The 25739-nt window shown below is 42.7% G+C and overlaps 2 protein-coding genes across 2 annotated transcripts; both read right to left on the bottom strand.

The window, feature by feature from the left end:
- Positions 1 to 8664: 8664 nt before the first annotated feature.
- LOC308471420 (olfactory receptor 5AR1-like) lies at positions 8665 to 9600 on the bottom strand (the record flags this gene model as incomplete). Its single annotated transcript, XM_080995410.1, has 1 exon — positions 8665 to 9600. The coding sequence occupies one exon, from the start codon at positions 9598 to 9600 to the stop codon at positions 8665 to 8667; it is 936 nt and encodes a 311-aa protein (XP_080851536.1).
- Positions 9601 to 23445: 13845 nt separating this feature from the next.
- Positions 23446 to 24381, bottom strand: LOC308471495 (olfactory receptor 5AR1-like; the record flags this gene model as incomplete). Its single annotated transcript, XM_080995507.1, has 1 exon — positions 23446 to 24381. The coding sequence occupies one exon, from the start codon at positions 24379 to 24381 to the stop codon at positions 23446 to 23448; it is 936 nt and encodes a 311-aa protein (XP_080851633.1).
- Positions 24382 to 25739: the final 1358 nt, after the last annotated feature.

Raw genomic sequence — 25739 nt, 5'->3', positions numbered from 1 at the left:
CACTGGATTGAGAAACAGGAAATTACATGACACAGCATGTGGATAGAACAATAAATATAAATACCAGCTACAGAGCAACTATTTGTGATGGTGGGATGAATTAGATTAATTTATGAAAACAAAGAAAGCGGAGAGAATGATTATTCTGAAATCTCACAATAGGGGTGGCAACTTGAATAAAATATTGGGGAGCCCAGCAAACCCTGCCCTGCATCACAAGATGAGGTACACACTCACCATTTGAATGGCAATGGTCAAATATTTTATTGGGGGAGAGGACAAAGGGACCTCAGCCTCTAGAAGTTGGCTCCTACGGATGTCTCATAAGCATGTTTGATTCTGTGAATGCACATTGAAAAGTGCACAATGAGAACATGCTGTGCATAGTCTGTCATCATGATGCATGTCATGATATCATGTGTTAAGATATGAGGAAGAAAACTGATTTTGTTTGCATTTTAATGAGAAACGACCTAAGTCACACGTCTTGCACCAATATGTCTAGAGGAGAAACACAACTATCATTCAAAAGACACACTTCTCTGAGTTTTGTGATGCAGTTCTCCAATCAAATATTGTGCACAAAAATGCATATATTAAGTGAAAGTGTGCATAAAATTCACATTAGGTTTACAGCATACAAAAATGCATTCTCTTGGGTACATCTGCTTACAAATATGTGTATTTTAGTCAAAATTAATGTGTTTATTGTCCTTGTCCATGGAGTTTTCTTGGCAGGGATACTGGAGTGGCTTGCCGGTTCCTCCTCCAGGTGGATCACGTTTGGTCAAGACTCTCCACTATGACCTGTTCATCTTGCACTAAAATACTGGTGCAGTTCAATGAGGACTTATTTTAAAACAGCAACAACAATAATTGCTACTTGCTACAGAACCATGGAGAACCAAATTAAGATTGAAAACTGAGAATCTGAGGGAATCGGAAATCAGCACATTCCTCCATTTGTCTCTTTGGCCCTCTTATCTGATTGGTTCTACTACAAATGCTCCTTCTGCACAAGCATATGAGATTACCAAACGGAACAATCTGCCTTCTCCAACTGCATGCTATTCTGGGAGTCCTCCCAGGTGTGTTTTCTTTTTTTGCGGTGGTGGTGGGGTGGGGGAAGCCCCATTGTGCAAGCTGACCCCTTGTGCAGGGCTTCTTCTGAAAAGATTTGTTAGTTGAATCTTAATCCAAAACTGCAATCTTGAGAAAACTATGCAGATTATTTCAGTCTATGGAAACAACTTGTTCCATTGCTTTCAACGGGACTTCATTAAAATTAGCTTTAGTTGGACTGGGACCATTATTTCTATAGTGAGAATAATGCATCATTTAGCTGTTCTATCCAAATATTCCCAGTGCCATTTGCTTCCTGTTGACAAATTATAGACAAAATTATTGGGGAAAAGATTGTAATGATGCCCCAAGAAACTTATTATTAATCCCAAATAGCTGAGGTTTCTGGAAAAATATTCCCCAAACCCATCTTTAGAGATTTCAAACACAACTGATGCAAGAAATAATAAATTAGCTAGTAGCAAGGAGATCACTCCCAAGGGGTTTGAGATGTGCCAGAATGGCTGCTTACCATGCTTCCACGGCAAGCAGCGATGGTGGCCTGATGCAGTTGTCCCTCTCGGCTGGTGCAGAGGCTCACAGGTTCCCGCCAAACCCTTAGATTTGAATGAGCTGATGCGTGGCAGCCTACGGGGTGTGGCTTGGGAAGGAGACCTGAATGAGGCAGTCTTCACTCAGGTCTCCTTCCCAGCTTTTTCTTCTGGCTGGCCCAGCTGAGATTTGCCAGATCCAGGAGAAGCATGAAAAGGGCAGAGAGGAGATTGGTGACGCTTGCACCTTGTCTCCTATTGCTTGGAAAAACCCTGGAGTGGAGAGGACCTAGGCACCTGTCAGGAGGCAAGGCACTTCAGTCTCTGCAACTGCTTCATGGGGGCAAGTCCTACCAGAGATGAGTTGCTGTGCCCAGTAGGCCAGACACTCCTGTGTGGAACAGGTTTTTGCTAATAAAGAGTGAACTCCAGCATGCACAGTGTGGCTTATTGCTGACTATCCTTTGACACTTAGTATCAAGCACTATTTAAAAGAAAGATAGAATCACAGGAATGTGGTGGGTTCTGAAAATGGATATTTCAGCTGTCAAAGACCAGGGTAAAAAGGTGCATCTTCAGCATTCACTGAAAGCTGTATAGTGCAGAAGCAAGATGCTTTCTCCAAATTAATCTGGGAGCTATAATATATTATTATAGCGTGCTAAGAGCTTTTAGGAGACCCCTATTCCAATGCCATAGCTACAATTCCCAGAGTTCCCCATGAAGAAGGATTGGTTGTTAAACTACTCTTGGAGCTGTAGCTCTGGGAAGGAATGGGGGTCTTCTAAGAACTCTCAGCACCCTTAATAAATTATAGCTCCCCAAATTCTTTGGAAAATGCCATGACTGTTTAAAGTAGTATCATAATGTTTAAATCATATGGTATGAAGGTGGCGGCTAATTCCCCTCCCTCCCCAAGTGTGACATCTTCATGGGCCATTAGCTACTGTGTTTACTTTGAAAAGATAATTCCAAACAAGATGGCAGAATAGATATTGCTTACTTTGTCCTTTCCTAACTGTAAAGTGCTAAAGGGTTTCAAAGAAGCATACAGTGGTACCTCGGGTTACATACGCTTCAGGTTACATACACTTCAGGTTACAGACTCCGCTAACCCAAAAATAGTGCTTCAGGTTAAGAACTTTGCTTCAGGATGAGAACAGAAATCGTGCTCTGGCGGCGCGGCGGCAGCAGGAGGCCCCATTAGCTAATGTGGTGCTTCAGGTTAAGAACAGTTTCAGGTTAAGTACAGACCTCCGGAACGAATTAAGTACTTAACCCGAGGTACCACTGTATTTGAAGGGCAGGCTTCTTCCATACAATCCTGTTACCTGATTGTGCTCAATTTCAAGAGGCTTTACAATGGGGTGTGGGTGGTGCTGTGGGTTAAACCTCAGAGCCTAGGGCTTGCCGATCAGAAGGTCGGTGGTTCGAATCCCCACAACCGGGTGAGCTCCCGTTGCTCGGTCCCTGCTCCTGCCAACCTAGCAGTTCGAAAGCACGTCAAAGTGCAAGTAGATAAATAGGTACCGCTTTGGCAGGAAGGTAAACAGTGTTTCCGTGCGCTGCTCTGGTTCGCCAGAAGCAGCTTAGTCATGCCGGCCACATGACCCAGAAGCTCTACGTCGGCTCCCTTGGCCAGTAAAGTGAGATGAGCGCCACAGCCCCAGAGTCGTTTGTGACTGGACCTAATGGTCAGGGGTACCTTTACCTTTATGTTCAAAAGTATGATTGGTTCAGATGCAAGACTGGTTATTTTTCTACTGTGGCACCTGATTTGTAGAATGACTGCTCCCAACGTTAAATGGGGGGCGTACTTTGCGTGGATGCGTGCAGCACCCGTGATCCTACACGGCTCCTAGCAGTATTGCCTGGCATCCCCCCCCCAGGCTGGATAACTGGAGGTCCCCGCCCAACCTCGGACAATCAACCAATCCCGGTGGGGGAGGTGGTGCCAGGGGAGTTGGCCAGGTAGGGGGTGGGACTTCCCTACCCACACAATAGAGGGTGGAACTTACCTTGGAGATCATAGTCAGCTGCAGAGCTCCTCCCACCCCACCCTCCCTCAGTTAAGCTTTCTTTTGCAGGTTAACTTCTTCTTCACAGGTATGCTGGCGCTGCTACGTATTGGTCACTGTTAAAGGGCCAGAAAGGAATTTTCCTGCATTGGCAGGTTTTGCCTTCCCTGTAGCAAAACGTCACAACTTTGGCGGTTTCAGGCCTTGGGTGGAATCCTTTAGTCTTTCTGCCCTAAAATGGGGGGGGGGGCATGAAGCAGTGACCCATGCCCCCCCACTGTGGCGACAATCCCAGGTTTCCCCATTAAAGGGATTGTTCTGAGGGGAGTCATTGGCCATACGCTGAGAGGTTGTCATTGGTCTCCCCCATGTAGTGGCGAATTGGTGGTGGGTGGGCTCTCTGCTTGAACAGACGTTCTCCAGAGCCAGTTCAATCCCCTCTCAATCTGATGTTCCCCAGATCCCCGGCTGGGGACTGGGGGAGATAAAGGCCCAAGGCCTAAGCCAAGGTCTCCCTACACCTGAATCTTAAATAAAGTTGTGGCCAATTTTAACCCCATAAGACAGTGTCGTGTGTCTTTATTCCACGCGGGAGCTGGCCTTGGGGTGGGGGGTGGGGGTCTCCACCTGTCTGCGCAGTACTCTTCCTGGTTTTGGTTGTATCAAACTTAGTTTTATTCTGCGTAGACTTATTGAACTTAAAGGACCTAAGTTTGTCATGTTCATTAGTTTTAGTGGGCTTGACTAACACTGGAGACAATTCTTAATAAAGTGTTATTTTAACCTTCTCTTGTTTTCAGCTTTTTATTCTCAAAAATGATTACATATAAAAGTAATTACAACAGATTCAACTTATTTTAAAAATAGGTAAAAAATACAATAAAAACAGATAGGAAAATGTAACATTTTTATAAAATACCCAACAATATTTGTGTTTCAACATTATCTGTGTAATTTTCCTTTTTTTTTTAATAATATTTATTGAAATTTCAAAAAATACAAAAAATACAAAGAATACAAAACAAAAAATAAAAAATACAAAAGCTTACACAAAAAAGAAATACAAAAATAAAAATAAGAATATGAAAAAGTAAAAGATACAGAAGAAAAATAATAATAAAGAAGAAAAAACAAAACAATTTCATTATTTTCAGATCCTTAACTGTCATTACCTTCTTTCTTAGACCTCCTCCTCCTCCCTTCCTTTGTATTCTAGTTGTTAATTATCCCAGCAAATCCTTTCTAATCCTATCTTTCTATAATAAAATAAATCTTAAAATTTAAAATTTAAGTCTTAACTTTACCAGCTTCTTGTGTTCATAATGTTCTTTCATAATTCTTTATACATCTTTACTAAAGCCAGGTAATTTCTCCAACATTTTTCTATCATTCATTTTTCTATCATTCTATCATTCATCAACTTTATAAAACATTCTATTAGTTAAAAGAAAGAAAAAAGAGAAAAAAGCATATAAACAAGTCCAATCTTTATCCAACGTCCCTTCCTCCTGGTTCCGGGATTTGTCAGTCCTTATTCCTCAATCTAACCCGGTGACCTTATGTCCAAGGCCCTCAGGTCACTTCCATGGCCCTTCCGCGGCTTTTCTTCATATTTGTGGCTGTAGTCACTTGCTCGTAGTAACTCCAACTTAATAGTGTTTTTGGCCCTTCTCATCAAGTCAGACCCTTTTCCATATTCATTGCTGCATTCCATGTAGTATTTAAGAGCATACTTCAAGGGCCCTCCGAAATTGTGGGCCCCCACAATTCCAAACATGTTGCAGCCTGTTACTGTATTTAAAAAGTCCAGATATCCCGACATAGGGGGGTCAATCCAGCCCCCCATTTCCAAACCACAGCGAACTTTCCCTTCCCAGATCTGGTTTTTTCCAAGTTCCTTTGTCAAATCCGAAGGATCAAACTCCTGTTGAGACTGTTCTGTCAAGCCACACTCCTGATTTAATGCCACAAACCCCTGTTCTGTCAAAACACACTCCTGGTTTGAGTCCTGGATAGACTCCACATATATTCCCACAGTCTGATCAAAACCTTCCACTGCCTGTCTAAGATTCCCAGTCGAGTTGGCCATCTGGTTCACCTTATCATATATTTCTTCCAGTAGAATATTTGTTTTATTAAGCAGGCACACCACAACTTCTGAAAACATTGTTGCGCTTTCCCACGGTTATTTGTAGCAACTGTCAAGTCCTTGGCATTAGTTACAGTTTCAAAGGCTCCCCCTAGGGAGAAGACTTATATTTGTTTTTGCTACATTTCCAAGATACTTGAAATACTTTATCCATATATATTCCTTTAAAATGCGAAAGGGAACCGTAAAGTCACAAAGATTCACTTCTTTTAGCTATCTGTCACACACAGTTATCTTGATAAATTCACGTCAGTCCTGACTTCCCCGCTCCAGGATCAGGACGAAAATAACTTCCTTTTACTGCTTCAAGTAGTCCAAAAAAATATTCCCAATTTAAAATGTTGGAATCGACTCTTTTAAAAGCAATTTTCAAAGCTCTAGTGTAAATTGCCTTTGCTTTGTTCTATTTACAAAAGAACGGAAGGGTGACTTCCTGTTTAGCCCTTCCCACTCCGTACCAAATTCAATAAATTTTTTCTTTTCTTTTTTATAGTCCAATTCTGTCCTTTTCCCAAATCTTCATTTACTGTCCCAATTTGTTCAAATTCTAAGTGCTCACGGGTATTTGTTTTAAAGTCCGAATTGTCCAGGAAAAAAGGCAGCGCTCTCCGGCAACAGCTACACGGCTTCACTCCACAAAAGAAGCAGACGACTCGCAGCACAGCGCCACTTCCCCGCTCTGTTCCGGAGCCCGTTGCCGGGTTCCTTTGCAGATTGGGGGGGCGCAACCAGCGCCCGCTGAGTCCCAGGGTCACAGGCTTCACCCGCCTGTGGTTTAAAGGGTCCCCGCTGCGCCGAAGCGGTGTTAGACCCGATTTCTGTGGAGCAATTTCCCTCCGAGTTAGAGGGATTCCGCCATTGCCGTTGGCGCCACCTCCGGAAGTTATCTGTGTAATTTTCCAAAAACCCACAGTAAAAGGAGCACCATGTCTCAACAAAATGATTATCTACCTATGTACATCCCTTTACTCTTATAATGTTCACCAATTTTATTATGTGAACATTCTCCCAAGTATTTATGATCCAGTTATCCATTATGAGGTGTTTATTTTCCTCTAATGCTAACTAATTGTGAATCAAGCATAGTTAAGAGGTATGTTACATTTTTTCTATCATCTGACAGGACGTACCATTTTATGTACGATACAATCTTATTTATTTCAGTGGCTTAACTAAGAGAATTAAGTACTTAACCCGAGGTACCACTGTATTTGAAGGGCAGCCTTCTTCCATACAATCCTGTTACCTGATTGTGCTCAATTTCAAGAGGCTTTACAATGGGGTGTGGGTGGTGCTGTGGGTTAAACCTCAGAGCTTTGCTTTCAGCGCGCCCGGCGCTCCGGGAAGCAGGCTACTATCCGCAGCCTAGACAGCCCTGCGGATGTCTTCCTGAAGCCTGGAGAGCGAGAGGGGTCGGTGCGCACCGACCCCTCTCGCTCTCCAAGCTTCAGCGAAAGCCTGCATTCGCCCCATAGGATGCACCCAGATTTCCCCTTCATTTTTGGAGGGGAAAAAGTGCGTCCTATAGTGCGAAAAATACGGTACTCTTATCATGTTCACCAATTTTATTATGTGAACATTCTCCCAAGTATTCATGATCCAAGTATCCATCATAAGGTGTTGATTTTCCTCTAATGGTTACATTTTTCCTATAAACTAACAGGACATACCATTTTATGTAACCAAAAAGCACCACTACTGGATATCATATATCATATCATATCATATCATATCATATCATCACATCATATTTTATATTTCATTTAGCAGAGATGTCCAAAAAGCATTTTTTCTTGGGCATGAACAGAATACATCCTTCTCTCTCCTTGTTGGGCAATACCACCCTCATTTTTCACACACTGAAGCCAGGATTTTGCTTATCTGTGCCTATCACTGATTACTCAGGTAGCAGCATGCCAAGGAAAACACATGGCTACTCTACCCCTTTCTGATGGGTCAGCATTCAGTGAATGAAGGGCTTCAAGGACAGCTCATTTTATATAGCCTCTCGAGCAAGCTAGAAATGAGAGGTACCTTAGGGTTCTCCCCAGGGTAGCCAAGTGTTCTACTAGTATTCCAAGAAGGGATTGTGCGGTGTTCTAAAATGACTTCTTCAAAACTGGACATAAAAATGGAAAATGCAGTTCAATGAAAGCAAGTTAACAAGATTTACATTTGGGCAAAACCATGAAACTTCGCATGTACAAGATCAGCATCTGAACTGGACAATTAAAATCCACAAAATCATAATACTTTATATAGATCTATGTTGGAACTTTAATTGGAATACTACGACACAACTGGTTTTGACACCTACATTATTACCATATAATACATTGTCTTATGTGTGCATCTCAATCATACTTGTGCCAGGACCATTCCTTGGGAACTTGTGGCTTTCCAGATGCTGCTGAGTTATTTAGAACCATGACCATGAAGTTTCTAAATTATGCGAGGAGTGTAAACACACATGGAGCACGTTCCTCTTTGCACAGATTTGCTCTCTAACTTATGATGGGAACTGGGAGTGGAAAAATATTAGATGGGGCAGAACTGGAGAGTGAATCCCCACACTCACCCCATCTGTTTAAACAGGGTGTTTGCCAAATGGCCTTATACTTCCATTGTGATTCCACCTATTTATTCAGGAAAGATATTCAGATACAATCTTATTTATTTCAGTGGCTTAACTAAGAGAATCCTCTTTCCTATTCATCATTGCAGAAGGCACTATAGCTTCCTTCTACATGGTAGCATGATGAGGTGGTCATCGTGTTAGATATCATTATTTGCCCTCTAACATATGATGGGGACTGGGAGTTGAAAAACAAAGCCTTTTAATATCTTTCTTTAGCATTAAGAAAAGGTCATGCTTTTACTATTTTTACTTGAAAAATATCACCTTCTCTGCCGTCCTACCAAAAGCATCTTTCACATCTTTGTTCCTTAGGCTGTAGATGAGTGGATTGAGCAAGGAGATCCCAAGAGTATAGAACACAGAAACTATTTTGTCCTGATCCTTTGGGAAACTGGAGCCAGGCCGTATATACATGAAGAAGATGGTCCCATAGAAGATAATGACTGTGACCAAGTGGGAAGCACAAGTGGAGAAGGCTTTGTATCGGCCCTGGGCAGAGCTGATCCTCAGGATGGCAAAAAGAATAGCAATGTAAGAGACCAAAACAATGAGAAAAGTTGTCAGTGCTATTATAGTGGATAAAACAAAATGCACAGTGTGAGTGACATGGGTGTCTGAACAGGACAACTTGAGTATTGGGGGAACATCACAGAAAAAATGATTAATGATATTTGAACTGCAGAAGGACAAAGTAAAAATAAAAGAAGTCTGGAGAATTGAACTTGTAAGTCCACAAGCATATGCAACCACCACCAATATAGTACAATGCTTCCTTGACATAATAGCAAAATAGAGCAGTGGGTTGCAGATGGCTGTGAAGCGATCGTACGCCATCACAGCAAGAAGGCAAACTTCTGTGGTTATGAAGACAGCGAGGAAGAAGAATTGCACTGTGCATCCCTTGAAGGAAATGGCTGTCTTCTCTGCCACAAAGGTTGTCAGCAACTTGGGGGCAATGGCAGTTGAATAACCAATATCGATAATGGAGAGGTTTCTCAGGAAAAAGTACATTGGGGTGTGGAGCCGAGCATCCACACTGGTTACTATGATTATCCCAAGGTTGCCTATTATTGTGGCTACATAGATAACCAGGAACAAGATGAAGAGGGGGACTTGGAGGTCAGGGTGGTCCATGAATCCTACCAGGATGAACTCTGTTACAGTGCTTTCATTTTGCTTCATTCTATATCCCTCTGTAAGAGAATTAAAAAGAATATGGTTTTTGAAGCTGGATGGCTACCAGACTACATTAAAACTGTAGGTTTGAGGGGAATGAACAAACACCACAGACTACAGCATTGATTGTAGAACCTTTGGCCCTCCAGGTGTTGTTGGTCTCCATTCCCATCAGCCCCAGCCAGCAAATCCTGGGCTAATGGGAGTTGGAATTCAATTGCTTCCAATAATAATAATAATAATAATAATAATAATAATAATAATAATAATTTATTATTTATACCCCGCCCACCTGGCTGAGTTTCCCCAGCCACTCTGGGCGGCTCCCAATCAAGTGTTAAAAACAGTACAGCGTTACATATTAAAAACTTCCCTGAACAGGGCTGCCTTAAGATATCTTAAAATGTATTATTGAAATACAGGTGATGTTATTTCCACATTGAATTGGAATTAGTGGCAAAATTCCCTTCATTTTATAAAACTGGATTTTACCCGTAACATTTTACCCATAATGCTTAAAAATATTGCACCCTGTGACCAATTAACATAGTTTAAAGGTACATCTATTCACACTCCACCTTCTCTTAAACACCAGGAAGGAATGTTAGGTCATTGAACATTAAGGTCATTAAGATCTAAACTGAAGCCCTTCCATCCACAAAGAAAGAGTTAATACAAACTAAATCAAGTTTTAGAATTTAATTTACTGTACGGGAGAACCTTTTATATTCACATCCAACAACTTAGGCATTTGGGAGCAATTCCTTGAGTCACCTGATATTATCTGGTCTGCAGGAATTGTACCTATTTACACTGGGCTTGTGTGGGTTAATCTATAGCAGGTTGATGTGTGACAGCTGAGATTCTATGAAACCAAGGTTTTTATGTCTGCTCACTAAGGTGTACATTGCTGCTCTGTTAGGGGTACCTGCAGCAAAACCTATGTGGAAGAGCTCATATTCATTCCACAAGGCTGAACACCAAAGTGAGCAGATAAAACAAAAACCAATATGTGAAAGGTATTCTTACTTATCTCTGAATAGTGTGCACCAACAGGTGCATTTTAAAAAATAAATAAATTTAATTTAAGCCTTTTCATCAAAAATGTTCTTTGTGACTTAGTTCTCTGTTGGAAAGTGTGGCCATTGTCAGTTATGGGCATTTCCTGACAAAATGTTTCCTGTGGATAGAGGAAGGCTGCTTAACTGCCTGTATCTCCTTGCATGTGTTCCATGTTTCATTTCTGCCAAAACCCTTTCCTTGTGGGACAACTGTAGCACAGGACCACTTCACTCTACCGCCCTCTCTCCCTCCCTCCTTCTCACACATATCCTGCCATTTTTTCTCAAGCAGTTCAGAGTAATAAATAAAATTGTCAGGATTGTGTAATTCTCTACTCCATCTCTCAGCCTCTGTCAAGTCTCTGTAGGTTCTCTTTTGCCAGAGACAGGGACTCTTACTGGTACTGTGCCACATCCCTAGCAAGCACTGTAACACTTTTCCCACCTAAAACAGCACCATTTTGTGTACCTAAAAGTGTGTGTGTGTTTGTGTGTTCAGATCATCCTTAAAGCTCCAATTAGTTCAGCACAGGACAGCTCCATCTAGATTTTTTGTCCTCCAGAAGCTAAGACTACTCCATCATTTCAGGATTTCTTTTCCTCATTTTAAAAATATTATTATTCTAATTCAATACTGCACTAATAAATTTTGCTCTCTCCGAAATTTGGGCTAGCAGAATTTTAAAGGAAAGCAAGAATGTAAGTACAGTGGTACCTTGGATTACAGACGCTTCAGGTTACAGACACTTCAGGTTACAGACTCCACTAACCCAGAAATAGCACCTCAGGTTAAGAACTTTGCTTCAGGATGAGATCAGAAATCATGCGGTGGCAACGGGAGGCCCCATTAGCTAAAGTGGTACCTCAGGTCAAGAACAGTTTCAGGTTTAGAACGGACCTCCGGAACAAATTAAGTTCTTAACCAGAGGTACTACTGTTTGCTTGTAATGAACTGTACTCCCTGTAGGAAGGTTATCTTTGACACTGCTGCAAGAAACAAAGAAGTAAACTGCTCTACAGCAGGTAAACTGCCCTCCATTTTCTCCTAAAAATGTTTCTTAGATTGAGGCTATATAGACGGAATGCCAAAATATTGTAACTGAATTATAACCCACTCCCTTCAAGGGTAATGTGTCTCTTAATTTCAATTTGATTTTTTCCTTGTGGTTTGAATCCAGCTGCAATGTCAGATAAAAACACATTTAGCAAATAAAGTATCTACATTTCTGGATTACAATCACAGGCAATCTGCAAGAGAGATCTCATGCAGTGCCATAAGAAGTCAACCTCCCCAGCTTTTGTGAAAAGAAAGCCAAAATAAATTCCAAATAGTTTTTTTGGCTTCCAGAAATATGAAGTATTCATAGATATCATCTGGCTGGTGAAAAATAAAACATCCCAAGCACTCTGAGAATATATCATGCTAGGAACCTTACCTGTGAACAGGAAAGATGCCATTTCTAAAGCCGCAAAGTAAGGCAGTATGATAGAAAGGCTAATTTTATAATTGCTTTGATATTGGCTAGAAGTCAAATGCTTGAAACTCATGAGTAAGTTCCATGAGTTTGTATGTCACCTGAGGACATACAGTGTCATTCATTCAAGTTTCTGCTAGTCATTATAATAAGTTTCAAACAGAATTATTGCCTTCCCATTCACATACCAGAATTCAGTAATAATTCTCATTAGTTATTTTCCTCTATTTTTTACAGTAAGCTTCCCAGTTGTGGAATTCCCTCCCCTCTGAAGTATGGCTGAATGAATTTTAATCTACATATCAGGTGCTTAACGTGTGCTAATGTCTGAGCCTGTTATTTTGATTTCAGTTCCTAGGTGTAATATGGTATCTAATATATAAGGTATTGGGGTGAAATTACCATTGGGAGTTCAGGTACAGAGGCTCAGACCAAATTCCAAATCAGTCAAACTTTTTTCAGTACTGCATTACTGGACAGTTGAAATTGCTTCCAACAGCATTTCAATTGTGACACATTCTATGCAGGAAATATATGGCATCTTAGCTGTTCGTTCTTCAACCAATCACCTTCTGCCATCCCAGCACCTCACCGTTTTCCCTCCAAAGCGTGTTCTCCTTCATGGAGAGCACGTGTTGCGGTGGGGTCTGCCGAGCCACCCCTCTGTTACCAGGCAGGGTCTCTAAAGATGGCCTGGGGCAGCGACTGGTTCACTGGGTTGCTGGGGTAAAAGTTATGTTGCAATTTTGGTGGGAGGGGTAAAATGTTTAAACACTCTGCACGCAGCCTGGAGCTTTCTCTTTGCTGCGTGCAACGGATCACCCGCCCACCCGCCCTTGAGTAAGGGGTTGTTGCATTGACCTTGCTATGCCTGTCATGGGGTCGTCTGACGTTGGGGCAGGGGCCTGGTAGGAATTTTGTCCATCTGGCTGATTGGCCGGGCCATTTGGTTTTTGCCTACTGCGTAGCAAATCGTCACAACTTGTAAGGCTGCAGTTAGGCATTGGTTATAAATTGGTGGAGGAGGGGTTAGGATAGGCTGTGCCTGCCCCTCCATGGTTGCTGCGGAAAGGGAATTCCGTTAAAGGAATCCTGGGGCTTGCCATCTTTTCGTCCAATCCCTGGAATGGGACTAGGGCCGGCAAGCCTTCGGGGAGCATGCGGGTGAGAATTGAGGGTCTGTGACTCAGCTCCATTTCTCCCCGACTTGTTTTCCCGCACTTGCTTTCGGTGGTGCCCGGAAGTCAGTTCTGTCCCCAGGTGGGGGGACAGATAGTCTTAACCAATGCCTAAACAACCACTCACGGTTTTGTATTTAAATAAAGTTGTGGCCAAAATTATGCCAAAAGAGATGGCGGCTGTAACAACTTCTCCTTCGTGAACCCTCCGGATTACAAACCTTTTATAGCCTTTTATAGCCTTTTACTGCCGTTTTTATAGCTGTTTTATTAGACTTTTAAATTATTTTACTTCTGTTAGAAGTTTTTAATCGTTTTACTTCTACGGTTGGCCTGTTGGGGCCAATATACGTATTAACAAGGATATTCAAACCCTCTGCTGAGAAAGCCTGCCGCTGATTAGTAACGCCGCCTTGAAGACTGGGTTATGTTGAGAAGTGGAGGAGGAGTAGCAGAGGAGTTGCGCCCATAAAAGATAAGTTCTCTCTTTTATCTCCGTTTATCTCTACTTTGAACCTCCGTAGTTAGTGAGACAGCGACAAATGGGTCATGGCAAGCGACCAAGATCTGCTGAGAAAGGTTGCTCACCTCCAAGAGTAAAGCAGTCGAAGCTTGAATCTCCCCCACCATCTACTAACAATAACAGCAAAACAGAGCAAGTAATTGTTTCTGCGGTCGAAACATACAACCGCTTTTGGCCTCTGTATGATCAAGGAGAGCCGGAAAAGCTAGCTGATCCAGCGGGGGATGGAAGCCATAGGGAAGCCCTCCTCCCTGACACCCTAATTACACCTCCGTCATTGAAACGGGACGCATTAGGGCAAACTGCCCATGAATTAGTACCTGATCAAATACAACTGGTAATCAGGACTTTAAGCTTCATTTTCAAGGAATTGGAGGGGATTTCTTTGTCATTGAATAAACTTTCACGGGCCCTTCTGGCTCATCTACCTTCCTCAACTGAGCTATCTAATTTGCATCAATCTCCTGTGCAGCTTGTAAGTGCCTTAAAGAGACAACCTGACCAGAAATCTCACCTTAAGAGCTCAAGATGCAGGCCGCCACTGCCCCAAAGGAATAGGCAATCCTTGATTTTTCAACCTAATAAAATATGTCTAGCCATTTTTTCCCGTGACGCCCCCAGACTTAGGTGGAATAACCTGAGGATGGCTAAAGGGTACCTACGTGATTTGTTAAATATTCCTTTTTTCCAGATAGATCTTATATCTGTAGTACCCCTAATTGCCACGCCCTGGCCAAGGAAATTTATGCTCTCCTTCCAGTCTGCAAGGATCCCACATCTCCTTGCAAGACAGAAAGATCGGCTGGCACCCTGGGAGATTGTAACAACAAGAGTCTTTAAGGACACGAGTGTTAAACCTCTTTTTGCCAACATCTTAACCGGCAATGAACGCTCGTTTCCTCCTTCTGTTCCTATAATAAAGGGGAAAACACCTAGCCGGGTACCCCCTGTTCCATCTGCGACCTCAAGTGCCCATCTAGCTACACTGAGGAATGATCCAATTGCAAGCGGAGACTGGAATATCCCTGAAGAGAGAAATCTTCTCTTCTCTTATGGAAAACTCCCTTCAGAAGAACAGCAGGCTATTCTCGATAGATTGGATCTACTCAAACAAAGACTCCTATCGCAAGGGGACCCCTCTATGCCGATGAGAGAGGAGAGCAGGCACTCCACGTCCCACAAGGCGTCTCCATTAAATGCCCTGATAATCTCTCAACCTGCTACTTTGTTACCCCCTACTGATCTGAATCAGCAATCACCTGTTGACCAACAGCTCCAACAGCACCATTCTACCGTGGAGGAAGTCGATAAACTCAATACTCCCGTCTTAGACCTTATGTCCAATCAAAATATGGAAGTTGATGATTCCTTTGCCTCAATGCCTGAGCTAGAATCTACCCTGTCTGAAGATCACCAGGAAATGATTATGCATGTACCATCCCCACGTTCACGTCTTTCTATACATCTGCGTGATAATTCTTCTCCAGCTGCGCAGCAACTACAAGTGATGACTGGAACACCTCTTAGCGCTACCCTGGTTAAGACTGATAACTCTGACGGATCTACTAGTATAGCCCATCAAAGACTTGCTACTACTCACCTCAATGAACAGCATCCGACCTCACCAACTTTGCCTAATTCTCCCTCCCCGGCAAAGCCCTTCCTGCCTGTTAATGTGATCAAATCACGGATTCAATCAACACAGAAGAAGACTTTATCCGCACAAACTAAAATTACTGATTTCCTTATGGGTCCTCGTTCTACCTCCAAGAACCCATTAAACAACTCAAAGTGACAATTACCGGGACAGCACAAGGACCCGACATTATCAATACTTAGCTGGAACATTGCTGGTTGGAGAACCAAAAAATCAGACCCCGAATTCAGGAAGTACATAAATTCATTTAACATCATCCTATTCCAAGAAACATGGGATGAGGAAGAGATTACCATAGACGGCTTTGATCTTCTAACACTTCCGGCCTCCCCTTCCTTGAAAGGTGGTCGCCCCAAAGGGGGTCTTTTGATTGGGATCTCACTCCAACTTCGCGCCAAATTCACTCTGGTACGGGCTTCCCCGCCTTTTGCTCTTTCTGGACTGATCGCAGAAGCGAAGTCCTCATTACTAATTACTAATGTTTATCTCCCCCCCGAAGGCTCAGCACCTGATCTTGATTGGAGATGGGAATCATTTGAAAATCACCTATTGTCATGTCATACCAAATGCCCTAACTCGTACTCCTTAATTGGGGGAGACTTTAATGCTCGAATTGCCACAAATTGGGACCTACTAACCAAGTCCAAATGGTGGACTCCCCCATGTTTGGACAACTTTGACTTGGAACATGCTAGAATTAGAACTTCAAAGGACAACAGAGTAAACAAAGCTGGAGTGACCCTTTACCAAATGGCCATTCGCCTGAATCTAGTATTCTTGAACGGCACCTCCCCCCCCGATATACCGGGGGAGTTCACTCACCTGGGACCAGCATCTAACAGTGTTATCGATTACTTCTTGATCTCCGCAAATTTGGCCGTCAATGTACTTTCCTTCCAAGTTGAAAACCAACATTTCAGTGATCACCTCCCAATAGTGACCACTTTGTCATTGTTCCGGTACCAGAAGGACTATAAACACTCAGTCCCTCTGGAAACCTCATCAGCGACCAAAATAAGAGGGATCAAATGGTCGGAGGCTGTGGCCCAAAAATACCAGGATTTTTTCCATAGGGAAATCACTGCCTATCTACCTCAAATAACTACTGATTTACAAGATTCCAATTCGGTTTTGAAACTTTTTAACCTTCTTACAACAAACCTTACCACTTTTTTTTACATCACCTCCTCAAAAGGCGAAAGTAGCGCATTGCAGTGCTGGGGCCCCTTGGTTTAACACCTCTTGCAGACAAGCAAGATCCCTTCTTCGTTCCATCTATAATGAATACAAAAACTCTAATGCCCAGGCTCTACCATCCTCCTATTTACAAGCCAAAAGAGCATACAAACAGACTTTAAAGCTGGCCAAACGTGAGTGGTATCTAAAGCGTTGGCGAGCCTTGACTGCGGCCTCTAGATCCCGCAGACCACAGGAATTTTGGGCTTTGATAAACAAAAGAGGAAGGAAGTACCCACTGACGATTATCCCTGCGCCCACATGGGAACAATTCTTGAGTAAATATTTCTCCTTGGCAGAGGAATCCAACTCATCCACTGAATTCCGAGCCGACCATCTACCTTTGTGGCCCTCTACCGACCCAGACCTGATAATGGAATTGATATTAGATCTGAAAATGGGCAAAGCCCCCGGGCCGGATCTAGTCCCTGCTGAGGCTATTGTTGCGCAACCGAGGTGGTGGGCTGAAATCCTGGCCAAAGTCTTTGATGCAATTAATTCTACGGGGCTTATCCCTAGGTCATGGAAGGAGGCCGTGATCGTGCCAGTCCATAAAAAGGGTCCCCCTGCTGACCCGGAGAACTATCGGAACATCAGCCTTTTGTCTATCATCGGGAAAATCTATGCAAAATTTTTGCTGTCTAAGCTGTCCCATTGGGCAAACGACTCAAATTTGATTGGCCACGAGCAAGCGGGCTTTAGGAACAATTATTCGACCACTGACCATATGGTAATCATGTATCATCTTGCCAGAAAATATTCTGCCCCGAGTCGGGGGCGCCTATGTGTCGCTTTCATAGACCTAAAGGCCGCCTTCGACAGTATCCCAAGAAACTGTCTATGGAAGAAATTAGAGAGATGGGGCATAGATAGAAGGCTGTTATGGCTTATAACCCAATTACACCATGGGTCGTCGGCTAGAGTGAGACTCACACCGGCGGGAAACCTATCCAACGAGGTCCCAATAAATAGAGGTGTGCGCCAAGGCTGCATTTTGGCCCCACTCCTCTTCAACTTGTTTATTAGCGATATGAAGCTCTTTCTGAATGAGTCTCAAGCCAACATTCATGCCCCCCGCCTAGCTGATTTTCGCTGCCCTCTGCTCCTATATGCCGACGATGCAGCGATCCTTTCCTACTCTAGAGTCGGTTTATGCAGAGCTCTAAAGATTTTTGCGGCTTATTGCAAACTCAACCATCTGACAATTAATCATGGGAAATCTAAAGTCCTGGTCTTTACCAGGTCTCGGAAAACTTACAGCTGGAAGTTAGATGGAGTCCAATTAGAACAGGTTTTCAAATTTAAATACCTGGGAGTCTTTTTTCACTACAACCTAAGCTGGAAGCCACAGATACAGTATTTACTAAACAAAGGGAAAACAATACTTTATACTCTACTCCAATTTTTTGCGGCCGACGGAGCCTCCCACATCCCTTCTGCATTGAAGGTGTACCATGCAAAAGTGGTTTCCACCCTCTGTTATGCTGCCCCGCTCTGGGCCCCAGGGTCCAATTTAACATCGTTGGGGACATTGCAGAATCAGTTTCTCCGTCGCCTCCTGAAACTCCCCATGTGTGTGAGCAACGCAGCCATACGTCTGGAGTTAAGGATTGCATCATTGGAGACTGTCATCTGGAAGCGAGTCTTTGGTTATTGGCTGTCCAGCTGGCATAGGCTTCCCGACCATTACCTTTTTCAGTGCCTCTGGCGGGACAACTTTGTCAATCCGTGGGTAGGAAAAATCCATGCCAAACTTCTGAGCATCGGAATTTCCCCAGCGGACTCCTTAAAGATGAACTTACGCTCAGCCAAAAGACTTATTGAGCAAAGATTAGCAGACATTGAAAATCAACACAACCTCGCCGGGGGTGGGGGTGTCTGCTCCCCCAGGTATCACGGAATAACCCCACCACTTGGCCTTCCATCATACATGTCATCTCTTTCATCTGTACCACACCGACTTGCATTTATTCGTGCAAGGTTCAATGTCCTTCCATCGAACCTGCTGAGCCACAGATTTTCCAAGGGTTTGGTGTCTCCGCTATGCGTGTGTGACGGGAAAACTGTTGATTCTCTCCCACATATAATGTTCAACTGTCCCCTACATAGCATAGCCAGGACTAAATTCCTGGGTCCTGCTTTACTGCGCTTGGTTGGCAGGCCTGCTGAGTCACATGCCGCACTACTTTTGCAGGATACAGATCCTTCTGTAACTCTGCAGGTGGCGAGATTCCTGAATGCGGTTATCTCACACACAAAAACCACCAAAAACAACAACATCAAAAACTAATCGGACAGTTTTGAAGAGAGTGCATGTCGGATCTCGTCTTCAGTTTTCCTTTTTCTGGGATCCGTCCCTTGGAGCTCTCCGGGCCCCAAGCTGTTATTTGGCTCTGCTCAATGACCCACCCCTGCATCATGGTGTTCACCTTCTGGTGCCGAATATATCGGTCTTTATGCCTCTGTGCTTTTATGTTTGTACATACTTTATGGGCTAATAGCCGTAAATAAATAAATAAATGCCAAAAACCTTAAACAAAAATTAAGTGTGCGTTGTGAGTTATTTGGGGGGTGGCTTGGGGACCTCGACACGCAGCTACAGACCCTGAAATGCAACTTAATCTATTGATCCCTGTAGGAATCAGAATCCTCATTGTACCTCATCTGGGGTTGTTTCTCGCTTTAATATTCAGTCGTTAGGTTCCCCCTTAACTATTTCTTACCAGTTTTGTGGTCAGCTTTCACTCTTGCCTATGTGACATTGGCTCCCCCCCCCCAAAATATTTCCTACACAGCCCCTTCAAAGGGCAGCTAACCAAAATGTCCCATACTGAATAGGGAGGGAGGGTGCAGCAAAAGTATACAGGTAAGTCTGGTGAGAAGGAGGCAAATAAATGGCCTGGCTGACTGCTCTTCTGCATTGGCCAAACTGCCCCATGGTCAACCCCTTTACTTCTCCCACAGGCAAAACCAAGTGTAGCCTCCTTTCCAGGGGAGCTGGGATGTGGCAAAGGCACACCCATTTTAAATTGGAGGAGGCATTGTAGTTTAGAGGAAAGGTGAATAAGAGGGGATATGATAGATGGTTTGTTACCTGTTGTGTATTTCTGTGTTTTTAGACTGTAAACCTCCTTGTGATCCTCAGATGAAGGGTGGTATAGAAAATAAATAAATAAATAAATACAAATAAATACATATAAATATGTTTATAAAAGTATGCATGGCATAGAGAAAGTGAATAGATGAAACACGCCCCCTCTCCTTACACTAGAACTTGTGAACATCCAATGAAGCTTAATGGTGAAAGATTCAGGACAGATAATGTCACTCTCCACTACACGGCTCCAAAAGGAGTCCTGGCGGGTGCACCTTTGGGAGGAGAGGAAGTAGGGTGAGAAGCCACTTCCTATTGATATCACTGGGAACTGTAGCTCTGGGGAACGAATGGGGGTCTTCTAAGAACTCTCAGCACCCTTAATTAATAATAATAATAATAATAATAATAATAATAATAATAATTTATTATTTATACCCCGCCCATCTGGCTGAGTTTCCCCAGCCACTCGGGTGACTCCCAATCAAGTGTTAAAAACAGTACAGCGTTACATATTAAAAACTTCCCTGAACAATAAATTATACCTCCCCAAATTCTTTGGAAAATTCCATAACTGTTTAAAGTAGTATCATAATGTTTAAAACATATGGTATGAAGGTGGCGGCTAATTCCCCTCCCTCCCCAAAGTGTGACATCTTCATGGGCCATTAGCTACTTTGTTTACTTTGAAAAGATAATTCCAAACAAGATGGCAGAATAGATGTTGCTTACTTTGTCCTTTCCTAACTGTAAAGTGCTAAAGGGTTTCAAAGAAACATATTTGAAGGGCAGCCTTCTTCCATACAATCCTGTTCCCTGATTGTGCTCAATTTCAAGAGGCTTTACAATGTGTTCCACTATGTTCAAAAAGATGATTGGTTCAGATGGAAGACTGGCCATTTTTCTACTGCAGCACCCAATTTGTAGAATACCTTCTTTCTAGTTGCTTCATTTGGCCCCATCTCTTTTAACTTTAGGTGAAGAGCTAATGCCTTTTTATTTCACAAAGTTTTTAGTGCAGGTAGAACTCCTGGTTTTGGTTGTATCAAACTTAGTTTGATTCTGCGTAGACTTATTGAACTTAAAGGACCTAAGTTTGTCATGTTCAATAGTTTTAGTGGGCTTGACTAACGCTGGAGACAATTCTTAATAAAGTGTTATTTTATGCTTCTCTTGTTTTCAGATTTTTATGCTCAAAAATGATTACATATAAAAGTAATTACAACAGATTCAACTTATTTTTAAAATAGGTAAAAAATACAATAAAAACAGCCTGTAGATAGGAAAATGTAACATTTTTATAAAATACCCACAATATTTTGTTTCAACATTTATCTGTATAATTTTCCACAAACACACAGTAAAAGGCGCACCATGTCTCAGCAAAATGAGTATCTACCTATGTACCTCCCTTTGCGTGGACAGGCGGAGTCCCCAGGTCCCGAGCGGCCCCCCCCACGTCATGTGGAATAACGACTCAAGACAACGTGCTATGGGATTAAATTGGCCACAACTTTATTAAATTTCAAATGTGGGTAGACCTTGGCTCAGGCATTGGGCGTTCTCCCTCCCCAGTCCCCAGCCGGGGACCTGGGGAGCATCAGGGTTATCCAGTGTTTGTGTGGGGGATCGGCCGGCTCTGGAGAACATATGTTCAAGCAGAGATAGCCGCCCCGTTACGCCGCCGCCACAGGGGAGAGCAATGATGACCTTTCGGCGTATGGTCAAAGCCTCTCTTCAGAAACCCCTTTAACGGGGAATCCTGGTATCGCCGCTGCAAGAGGAAGATGGACAAAAGGATTCCGCCCAAGGCCTGATACCGCCAAAGTTGTGACGTTTTGCTACGGGAAAGGCGAAACCTGCCAATGCAGGGAAATTCCTTTCCGGCCCTTTGAGAGCGACCTTAACGTAGCAGCGCCCGCATATCTGTAAGAAAAGTTAAACTGCAAAACCTGTGAAGAAAAGTTAACCTGCAAAATAAGGCATTAACTGAGGGTGGGTAGGGTGGGAGAAGCTCTGGAGCCAAGTAAGGATTCCCAGGTAAGATCCTCCCTCTATTGTGTGGGCAGGTAATCCCTCCCCCACCTGGCCTGATCTCCTTGGCAACGCTTCCCCCAGGTGGGATTGGACAACTGACTGGGGTAGGCGGAGACCTCCAGGTATCCCACCTGAGGGAAGGCAAAGCCAAGCCTATGCTGATGGAGCCGCTCCAGATCCAGGGGCTGCGCGTGTCCACGCAAAGGGCGCCCCCCGTTTTATGTGGGGAGCGGTCATTACTCTTATCATATTCACCAATTTTATTATGTGAACATTCTCCCAAGTATTCATGATCCAAGTATCCATCACAAGGTGTTGATTTTCCTCTAATGGTTACATTTTTCCTGTAAACTAACAGGACATACCATTTTATGTAACCAAAAAGCACCACTACTGGATATCATATATCATATCATATCATATCATATCATATCATATCATATCATCACATCATATTTTATATTTCATTTAGCAGAGATGTCCAAAAAGCATTTTTTTCTTGGGCATGAACAGAATACATCCTTCTCTCTCCTTGTTGGGCAATACCACCCTCATTTTTCACACACTGAAGCCAGGATTTTGCTTATCTGTGCCTATCACTGATTACTCAGGTAGCAGCATGCCAAGGAAAACACATGGCTACTCTACCCCTTTCTGATGGGTCAGCATTCAGTGAATGAAGGGCTTCAAGGACAGCTCATTTTATATAGCCTCTCGAGCAAGCTAGAAATGAGAGGTACCTTAGGGTTCTCCCCAGGGTAGCCAAGTGTTCTACTAGTATTCCAAGAAGGGATTGTGCGGTGTTCTAAAATGACTTCTTCAAAACTGGACATAAAAATGGAAAATGCAGTTCAATGAAAGCAAGTTAACAAGATTTACATTTGGGCAAAACCACGAAACTTTGCATGTACAAGATCAGCATCTGAACTGGACAATTAAAATCCACAAAATCATAATACTTTATATAGATCTATGTTGGAACTTTAATTGGAATACTACGACACAACTGGTTTTGACACCTACATTATTACCATATAATACATTGTCTTATGTGTGCATCTCAATCATACTTGTGCCAGGACCATTCCTTGGGAACTTGTGGCTTTCCAGATGCTGCTGAGTTATTTAGAACCATGACCATGAAGTTTCTAAATTATGCGAGGAGTGCAAACACACATGGAGCACGTTCCTCTTTGCACAAATTTGCCCTCTAACTTATGATGGGAACTGGGAGTGGAAAAATATTAGATGGGGCAGAACTGGAGAGTGAATCCCCACACTTACCCCATCTGTTTAAACAGGGTGTTTGCCAAATGGTCTTATACTTCCATTGTGATTCCACCTATTTATTCAGGAAAGATATTCAGATACAATCTTATTTATTTCAGTGGCTTAACTAAGAGAATCCTCTTTCATATTTATCATTGCAGAAGGCACTATAGCTTCCTTCTACATGGTAGCATGATGAGGTGGTCATCGTGTTAGATATCATTATTTGCCCTCTAACATATGATGGGGACTGGGAGTTGAAAAACAAAGCCTTTTAATATCTTTCTTTAGCCTTAAGAAAAGGTCATGCTTTTACTATTTTTACTTGAAAAATATCACCTTCTCTGCCGTCCTACCAAAAGCATCTTTCACATCTTTGTTCCTTAGGCTGTAGATGAGTGGATTGAGCAAGGAGATCCCAAGAGTATAGAACACAGAAACTATTTTGTCCTGATCCTTTGGGAAACTGGAGCCAGGCCGTATATACATGAAGAAGATGGTCCCATAGAAGATAATGACTGTGACCAAGTGGGAAGCACAAGTGGAGAAGGCTTTGTATCGGCCCTGGGCAGAGCTGATCCTCAGGATGGCAAAAAGAATAGCAATGTAAGAGACCAAAACAATGAGAAAAGTTGTCAGTGCTATTATAGTGGATAAAACAAAATGCACAGTGTGAGTGACATGGGTGTCTGAACAGGACAACTTGAGTATTGGGGGAACATCACAGAAAAAATGATTAATGATATTTGAACTGCAGAAGGACAAAGTAAAAATAAAAGAAGTCTGGAGAATTGAACTTGTAAGTCCACAAGCATATGCAACCACCACCAATATAGTACAATGCTTCATTGACATAATAGCAAAATAGAGCAGTGGGTTGCAGATGGCTGTGAAGCGATCGTACGCCATCACAGCAAGAAGGCAAACTTCTGTGGTTATGAAGACAGCGAGGAAGAAGAATTGCACTGTGCATCCCTTGAAGGAAATGGCTGTCTTCTCTGCCACAAAGGTTGTCAGCAACTTGGGGGCAATGGCAGTTGAATAACCAATATCGATAATGGAGAGGTTTCTCAGGAAAAAGTACATTGGGGTGTGGAGCCGAGCATCCACACTGGTTACTATGATTATCCCAAGGTTGCCTATTATTGTGGCTACATAGATAACCAGGAACAAGATGAAGAGCGGGACTTGGAGGTCAGGGTGGTCCATGAATCCTACCAGGATGAACTCTGTTACAGTGCTTTCATTTTGCTTCATTCTATATCCCTCTGTAAGAGAATTAAAAAGAATATGGTTTTTGAAGCTGGATGGCTACCAGACTACATTAAAACTGTAGGTTTGAGGGGAATGAACAAACACCACAGACTACAGCATTGGTTGTAGAACCTTTGGCCCTCCAGGTGTTGTTGGTCTCCATTCCCATCAGCCCCAGCCAGCAAATCCTGGGCTAATGGGAGTTGGAATTCAATTGCTTCCAATAATAATAATAATAATAATAATAATAATAATAATAATAATTTATTATTTATACCCCGCCCACCTGGCTGAGTTTCCCCAGCCACTCTGGGCGGCTCCCAATCAAGTGTTAAAAACAGTACAGCGTTACATATTAAAAACTTCCCTGAACAGGGCTGCCTTAAGATATCTTAAAATGTATTATTGAAATACAGGTGATGTTATTTCCACATTGAATTGGAATTAGTGGCAAAATTCCCTTCATTTTATAAAACTGGATTTTACCCGTAACATTTTACCCATAATGCTTAAAAATATTGCACCCTGTGACCAATTAACATAGTTTAAAGGTACATCTATTCACACTCCACCTTCTCTTAAACACCAGGAAGGAATGTTAGGTCATTGAACATTAAGGTCATTAAGATCTAAACTGAAGCCCTTCCATCCACAAAGAAAGAGTTAATACAAACTAAATCAAGTTTTAGAATTTAATTTACTGTACGGGAGAACCTTTTATATTCACATCCAACAACTTAGGCATTTGGGAGCAATTCCTTGAGTCACCTGATATTATCTGGTCTGCAGGAATTGTACCTATTTACACTGGGCTTGTGTGGGTTAATCTATAGCAGGTTGATGTGTGACAGCTGAGATTCTATGAAACCAAGGTTTTTATGTCTGCTCACTAAGGTGTACATTGCTGCTCTGTTAGGGGTACCTGCAGCAAAACCTATGTGGAAGAGCTCATATTCATTCCACAAGGCTGAACACCAAAGTGAGCAGATAAAACAAAAACCAATATGTGAAAGGTATTCTTACTTATCTCTGAATAGTGTGCACCAACAGGTGCATTTTAAAAAATAAATAAATTTAATTTAAGCCTTTTCATCAAAAATGTTCTTTGTGACTTAGTTCTCTGTTGGAAAGTGTGGCCATTGTCAGTTATGGGCATTTCCTGACAAAATGTTTCCTGTGGATAGAGGAAGGCTGCTTAACTGCCTGTATCTCCTTGCATGTGTTCCATGTTTCATTTCTGCCAAAACCCTTTCCTTGTGGGACAACTGTAGCACAGGACCACTTCACTCTACCGCCCTCTCTCCCTCCCTCCTTCTCACACATATCCTGCCATTTTTTCTCAAGCAGTTCAGAGTAATAAA

Source organism: Podarcis pityusensis, assembly GCF_964106645.2.
Source record: "Podarcis pityusensis genome assembly, chromosome: 1".
Classification (NCBI taxonomy): Eukaryota; Metazoa; Chordata; class Lepidosauria; order Squamata; family Lacertidae; genus Podarcis; species Podarcis pityusensis.
The sequence above is the reverse complement of the archived record's forward strand: the minus strand, read 5'-3'. Positions and strand labels throughout refer to the sequence as shown.